General features: G+C 40.4%; 1 protein-coding gene across 1 annotated transcript; it reads left to right on the top strand.

Annotated features, from left to right (window-relative positions):
• The first annotated feature begins 3560 nt into the window (after positions 1-3560).
• LOC115637906 (olfactory receptor 11L1-like) lies at positions 3561-4498 on the top strand. The gene is given in 2 exon segments (XM_030539498.1): positions 3561-3818; positions 3821-4498. Coding segments are annotated over 2 exon segments (936 nt in total).
• The last annotated feature ends 2947 nt before the right edge of the window (positions 4499-7445 follow it).

Raw genomic sequence — 7445 nt, 5'->3', positions numbered from 1 at the left:
GGAGAATCTGGGAGGGGAAGAGAGAAGGAGGGGGGAAGGTGCATTTTCCTCTCTGTTTTAGATTCAAGGAGTTTGAATCACAGTGATCTTCCAGGGTAACCCTGGAGGGGAAGCCTGGAAGAGGCAACAGTGGGGGAAAGGGTTAACTTTCCTTGTGTTAAGATCCAGAAGGTCTGGGTCTTGGGGGCCCCGGGCAAGGTTTTGGGGGGACCAGAGTGTACCAGGCACTGGAATTCCTGGTTGGTGGCAGCGCTACAGGTTCTAAGCTGTTAATTAAGCTTAGAGGAATTCATGCTGGTACCCCATCTTTTGCATGCTAAGGTTCAGAGTGGGGGTTTATACCATGACACAGATATGTACCCCTGTTCCCTAAATGGCCCCCTCAAGGATTGAAGTCACAACCCATCCTCAGCCCTCCGAGCTATCCTTTCCCCCAATTAGCACTTGCTCAGCCTTCTTGAATTTCCCCAGTATCACAAGGGAGGTTTAGTTTGGATATTATGAAAATTGGTCCTGCTTTGAGCAGGGGGTTGGATTAGATGACCTCCTGAGGTCCCTTCCAACCCTGATATTCTACTATTTTATGATTCTAAGATTTTCTATAAATTAACGGCAGTGGTCCAGAGATCTCTTCAGCCAACTATTTTGGTACTTTTGGGCACAAATTATTTGGACTTTCTGAATTCAAAATATGTACCCTTTGGTTAATGCTATATTAATATCCTTCTTATTTACCTAAGGACTCAGAAGTACTACAGAATCCTCATGAGATATAAAAACATCATCCTTCTTCTTTTCAAATAGACAAGAAAAATATTTATTTAAATACTTTTGATTTTTCTACATCATCAACAATGTTACTGTCTCCATCTAGTGACAGGCTTATACCATTGTTATGATTCTTTTTTTCCAGATATTATTGAAAATGTCTTTCTTATTACCTTAGCCCAGCCATTGCTGGATTTTGTCCTCATGTCTTTAGCTTCCTTTATCAATTTTCATAGCTTCTAATATATATTAATCGTTATCTACTGCTCTGTTTTCATTTGCTATTCTTATATTTTTGTTTCTGTTTTAACAGCTACTTTCACTTCCCCTCTTAACCAAGATGGGCTTTTGAACAATGTTTTCTTGTTTCAAAAATGGGAAATGGTGGCTTTTTTGGCAACTGAGTAAACCTTTTTTAACAATTCCTAGTTTTAATTCACATTTTTCTGTCTCTATTCTTCATCCCAGTCACTTTTTCTCCAATTTTTTACCAGCATTTTTTAATCAGCCGTTTTAAAGCACCAGGGGTGTGTGTGTGTGTGTGTGTGTGTGTGTGTGTGTGTGTGTGTGTGATCGTTTGGGACTTTCCTGTGATTTCCCATAAGAAATGTAGTCAAGTCATTTTCAGTTGTGTATAGACAAGCACTAAATTCAAAGCCAGATATTCAGGAGCCTGTTCATTTCTGTCCATTTGGTCATAAAGTCAATGAAATCCCAAAATGAGATTTTAGGGATGGTATATGACGAGGGGAAGGGAGTTTGTGTGAGAATCAACAGACTCTTTTTAATTTTTTCTAATCAAGTTTTCTCTGAAGTAGCCAAGAGAAGTGACTTTCTGCAAGTGACACTGCAGAGTTCTAAGCTTAGAACTCCAGCGTGTCACCTGCGGAAAGTCACTTTTCACAGGAAAACCAGACACTGAGGAATCATTACTAGAGGTTTCCTGAGTTGCGTGTGGTATAATGACTGGAAATGGAGAAAGTTGGTCAGGTTTCAGGAGGGATTCAGTTCAATGTGGATTCGGAAGCTTAGAAATGCAACCCAGTGCCAGACTGCTTCCAAGCATAACCCAGAGTTTCAGCCTAAAATAGGGGACATTTGGCTCCTTTCATAAAGATCTCTTTCCTATAACTCTGCCTGTCTGCTGCATCACTGAATCACACTACGGGAGAGTAAATGGCTAATCTCCATACACACTCATCTATCTATCTATTGATCTAACTGGCCTTCATCAATATAAAATCTGACCCTAAAAGTTCTTGAATTGAGCCTGATCAAAAAACAGCCGAAGTCAATGTATTTGGGGATTTGAATCTGGCCTCATATGAATTTCCACCCTTTCTCTGATATGTCACATGCTTTAGATTACACCTCAGTCATTAAAATAGAACAGCTGGGGTCTTGCTTTGTGTATCTCTGGTTCTTGAATTCCAGCAGGGTTACAGAGAGTGGGTCCCAGAGATGCCAAGCGAGGGTTGAAATGAAGGTACAGTCCAAGAAAGAGTTATTATTTCGCTGTGTCAGACTCCAGAAAGCTGAACTCTGATCAGCAGTGGGTAGATGCGAGATAGTCTCGTTGCTATGTGATTTAGAACTTGGGAACAGGTGGTTTAGAGTCCAACCACAATTTAAAATGTGATTAATTTGGGGGTAACTGCTGATTCTTGGATTATGTCCTCATTTCTTGCTCAAAGGTAATCAAGTAAGTTACCAGGACTATCTGTTCTATACTTGGGTCTGAGCAGTTTTCAACCATGAGCACTTTAAAATTTGGTTATGGGGTTATGGAAAAGGTTAAGCAAAAATAGACCTTTTTATTGAACAGATATGTCCATATTCAGAATTGCATATGCTGACTATATTTATGAATATTCTGATAGATAGATAGATAGATAGATAGATAGATAGATAGATAGATAGATAGATAGATAGATAGATTCAATGCCAACACAACTATGAGAGGAGAGGCAATCTATTGTTTTATACATCAGCTGTAAAATTACAAACTTTTGTTACTTCAGACAATGCTTGAGCAGAGGAATTCCATCGTAACTCTTAGATGCTAGAATGAGATTTGCAGAGCATTTGTGGCTGTGAGTGTATGTTTGTGCCAATGTGGGATTGTGAGGGTATATATGTTTATATGTGTGAATTTTACTGTGAGGATGTTTCCTTTCTTTTATGTGTGTGTGAGACAGTGTGCATTTATGAGTGAGATTTTGTGTATATATTGCGGTGAGATGTGAGAAATGTATGTATATGTGTTGTGTTGTTTCTTAGGCATTTACTTGTGTGCATGAAAGTCCAAGTGTGTTTGTTAATGCAAGTGTCATAGAGTATTTTTCTGTGTGAAAGTTTGAGTAACTGTGTTTGTATGTGAGAAAGTTTGTGTGAGAGCAGTTTTGGGAATGTTCGTGCATAGGTATGTTTGTATTTCACTGTCTAAATATGAACTTTTCTATGATACCTGAAATATATGTGTACCAAAAGAGATACATTAAATAATTGGATTTAATTATTACCTTGCAAAAAAAATGAGAAGTTAAATGAATGGGGAGTTGAAAGAAAGAAAGAAAGAAAGAAAGAAAGAAAGAAAGAAAGAAAGAAAGAAAGAAAGAAAGAAAGAAAGAAAGAAAAAGCACTGTGGTGATGCTTATAGTGTTCCCTTAGGCCCCTTTGAGAATCCCAGTTGTAATTGTTATTTATTATTTTATCAGTGGTGATGCTGGTTATAAGAGTAGTAATGATGGTGCTTCTACCATTTGCAGGCAAATTCTAGCTCTCCCAAGGAGATGACCAACAACACCGCAGGGGTGGAGTTCTGGCTGCTGGGGTTCCATAGTGTTCCTGGCTGGCAGACCCTGCTTTTCTTTGTGTTCTTGGTCATCTACATCCTAACCATCACAGGGAACATTGTCATCATCTCGGTGGTAAGGCTGGAACCCCGGCTCCACTCGCCCATGTACACTTTCCTCCAGAACCTCTCCTTTCTGGAGATCTGCTACACCAGCACCATCATGCCCAAGATGCTGGCAAACTTACTGGTAGAAAGGAAGGCCCCCTAATTTCTGGATGCATGGCACAGCTCTATTGCTATGTCTTCTTGGGGGCCACTGAGTGCTTCCTCCTGGTGGTGATGGCTTATGACAGGTACCTCGCCATATGTTACCCATTACACTACACAGTGGCCATGAGTGATACATCTTGTACCCGCCTGGCCACGGTCTCCTGGGTGACTGGCATCTTCACCGGGCTCTTACCCTGCTTCCTAATCTCCAGGCTCCATTTCTGGGGCTCCAACCAGATTAAACATTTCTTCTGTGATATCCCTCCATTGCTCAAGCTCTCCTGCTCAGACACCTCCACTACCGAAGTCATCATATTCATTCTTTCCCTCCTGGTCCTCGTCAGCTGTCTGCTGCTGACCCTAGTATCTTACCTCTTCATCATTCTCACCATCCTGAAGATCCCGTCCTCCTCTGGGAAGAGGAAGACCTTCTCCACCTGTGGCTCACACCTGGCCGTGGTGGCCATCTACTATGGCACCATGATCTCCATGTATGTCCGCCCTACCTCCAGCCTGCCCTCGGAGCTCAATAAGATTGTTTCTGTGTGCTACACCATTATCACCCCCCTCCTGAACCCCGTCATCTACAGCCTGAGGAACAAGGACTTCAGGGATGCTTTAAAGAAAGTAATCAGCAGGCAGTGCAGTCTGCACAGAGTGTAAATAAATGTAAGAGCTTGGAGGCTGGATTCTGGCTAATGCTGAGGGGCCTTTATACCAAAATGGGTGTATAAAAATGAATGTAAATTACAATTTCATCCACTTTCATTTTCTTTTACACTGCCAGAATACTGTAAAAGGGCCTCAGCGTTTATCTAGCTATCCTCTTACAAGCCCCTCTATTGATAAAAAATTGAATCCTTTTTGTATAAAGTTTACCTAAATAAATTCACACACATTCCAAAGTTAACACAACCTGAATATTTGCTGTGGTGATTTACCTACTTGATTTTTGATTTTATATGTTGTCGCATTTTTCTTTTTTTGGTTTATTTCATTATCATGCTGTCAGAGCACCTTGAAATGCTTCACCAATAAACCATGCTTCTCTTATTTGTGATATTTTATTCTAAGTGTGAAGGAGTAACTGTTTGACACTGATACACTGATATTTCTAATCAGAAATTTTTTTTTGGTCATAAATAAAACAAATAGGAAAAATCCAGTATATCTGGAGAGTGTGTTGGTGAGATCAGAAATGAGAGAGGAACATTCCACAAGACAATCTCTCCTGGCATACAGTCCAGGAGCTCTAAAAAAAAAAAAAAAAAAGGGTGCAAGAACTTCAAGACCTAATGATCTGCCCAGGTGGGTCACTTTTCAGGATTGGGATGAAATAAAAGCAACTTTTGAAAATAGGGCTCAAAATAATCATTGCAAATATTGTCTTAATATTAACACGACTGCAAATAACAATACTGATGGGTCCCTAAAATGGCATGGACTAGGATGCACATTTGATGCTATCTTGTTTCAAACTAGACAAGACCTTAGATGTCCAGGTGACAAAGGGCCAAGTTTCTAAAGGCATTTAAGTTCCTCTAAGGAGGTAGTGGGTCACTTAGGAAAATGAGAGATAGGCTTTTTTTGTTTGTTTGTTTTTTGTTGGTTTTTTTTAACCGTTCTCTAGTCTTTTGGGCTGAAATTGCAACCCACTTAGAGGATTTTGAATGCTCAGATCTGAATGAAATTAATGGGGACTGACATCCCATTTGCCAAGGCAGCTTTGAAAATCTCTGTAGTAGTGATCTAAATAGCACGGAAAACATGGGAGGTAGCACCGCATCCTCACACCATGCCAGTGGTCCTGGTGATCTCTTTCTGTTCTACTCAGCGGGGTGGTGTCGAAAGCAACTGACGAGCCCAGGTCCCAGAAACCCAGCTGTTGAGAACATCAACTCTCTCCTCTACCAACACCTAGTGGTGCTGTAGCACTCAGTGAGCCTAATCCATTCATGGTGAAAAGGGCACATCACCACCTGCAGTTAATGTTGCCTGGCCAATTTACATGAGAGATGAATTTGTGCTGCTCCTCACGAGACCAAAATCTCTGGTTCTGGAGTCACCTCTGAAACACACAGGCAGTGAAATGCCATAGAATGCAGTAACAGCACTAGGTGTGCTATTTATTTGTAGAGAGAGATAGAAAACCACATACCCCAAAGTGTTGGCCTATACAACAGCATTGTAAGACATTTCGACTCGGTTCTCCCGCTTCGCAGTAGTTTATCTCCCATAACATTCTCCTTCCTTTACCATAAAAGACATCCCATTCATCAACTGTAAAATTCACCTCCTTCACCAACCATTGACCTCTCTTCCCTCTGCCACCAGTAGACTTCTCCTCCCTACATTACTTCTCTACTGTTGCCTGAGCTATTGATTATGTATTGATCTCCCTAATTATTTAGCATTCCCAATTAACACTCTGAAATATGGCAAGTTCTTGTCCAAAGATAAGGCTCAGTATTATCAGAATTACTGTTTAGCAGAGAGCCCTATTGTGCCAGTCTGTGACAACAACTCACACTCCAGGAACACTTTTTGTGATTGTGAAATTTTTTTAATTATTACTACGATTTGTAAAACAATCCACACACGTAAGGTGAAATAATACAACCCCATAATAATGTTCAGTACCATTGGCTGGGAATACTCACTCTACACTTCGAGAGGACTCAGAGGGTTGAGAAAGTTTCTATTTGGCTCCATCATGCTAATGGAGAACTCCAATAGCCTAATCCATGCCAAGAATTTATAGGCCTTAATGTTTATCAGTCACATGCATGAATATCTCCTTCCTCTTTTACCATATCTTCAGTGCCTCACAGAGTAATGGGGTGTCCTTATCCTATAGATTAGTATATTCATTAGTTTAAACTTATTAGCATATATGTCAATTAGTTGCCCTAACTACCAATGGTTAAACAGCTGCTGATCATCTATTGTTGTTTGCCCCCCTCCTCCAATACCCTAAAACTGGTACCAGCTGCTTACTAGATTAAGCAACCTACTCTTATCATGGCAGTGAGGCCTTGCTTTTATACTAAGCACTTACACTAATTCTTATAGGCTTGGGCCTATACATCTGTTGTGTTTCTGCATTATTATTCTTTTCTCTTATTCAGTCTCAGTTGCCCACTTACTTCCTTTTACTGATGCATAGCAGTGGGACTTTTTAACCCTTTACAGGTAAAATAAGTAAAGAACAGCTACTAACAGGGATTTTATAGCTAACTGGCTGGTTGTGTTTTCATAAAAGAGAGCTACCCCTCCCTTTATTTATCACAAACATTATCTTGGCACGGAAGCACTAGTATAGCATCACTTGCATCATAAAGAACAGGAGTATTTGTGGCATCTTAGGACTAACAAATTTATTTGAGCATAAGCTTTTGTGGGCTACAGCCCACTTCTTCCGATGCATGGAATGGAACATATATTGAGGAGATATATATACACATACGGAAAGCATGAAAAGGTGGGAGTTGTCTTACCAACTTGCATCATAATTACTGTTTCAAGGTCACCCTTTCTAAGATCTCTAACATCAACATGCTAACTTGGATTCCTTTGAAGTTTGGTGTGCCTTGGGAGGGTTCCGGGTAGG

Source organism: Gopherus evgoodei, chromosome 21 (genome assembly GCF_007399415.2).
Source record: "Gopherus evgoodei ecotype Sinaloan lineage chromosome 21, rGopEvg1_v1.p, whole genome shotgun sequence".
In the NCBI taxonomy this organism is placed as follows: domain Eukaryota; kingdom Metazoa; phylum Chordata; order Testudines; family Testudinidae; genus Gopherus; species Gopherus evgoodei.
Note: the sequence above shows the minus strand (reverse complement) of the source record. Positions and strands in the feature narration are given on the sequence as shown.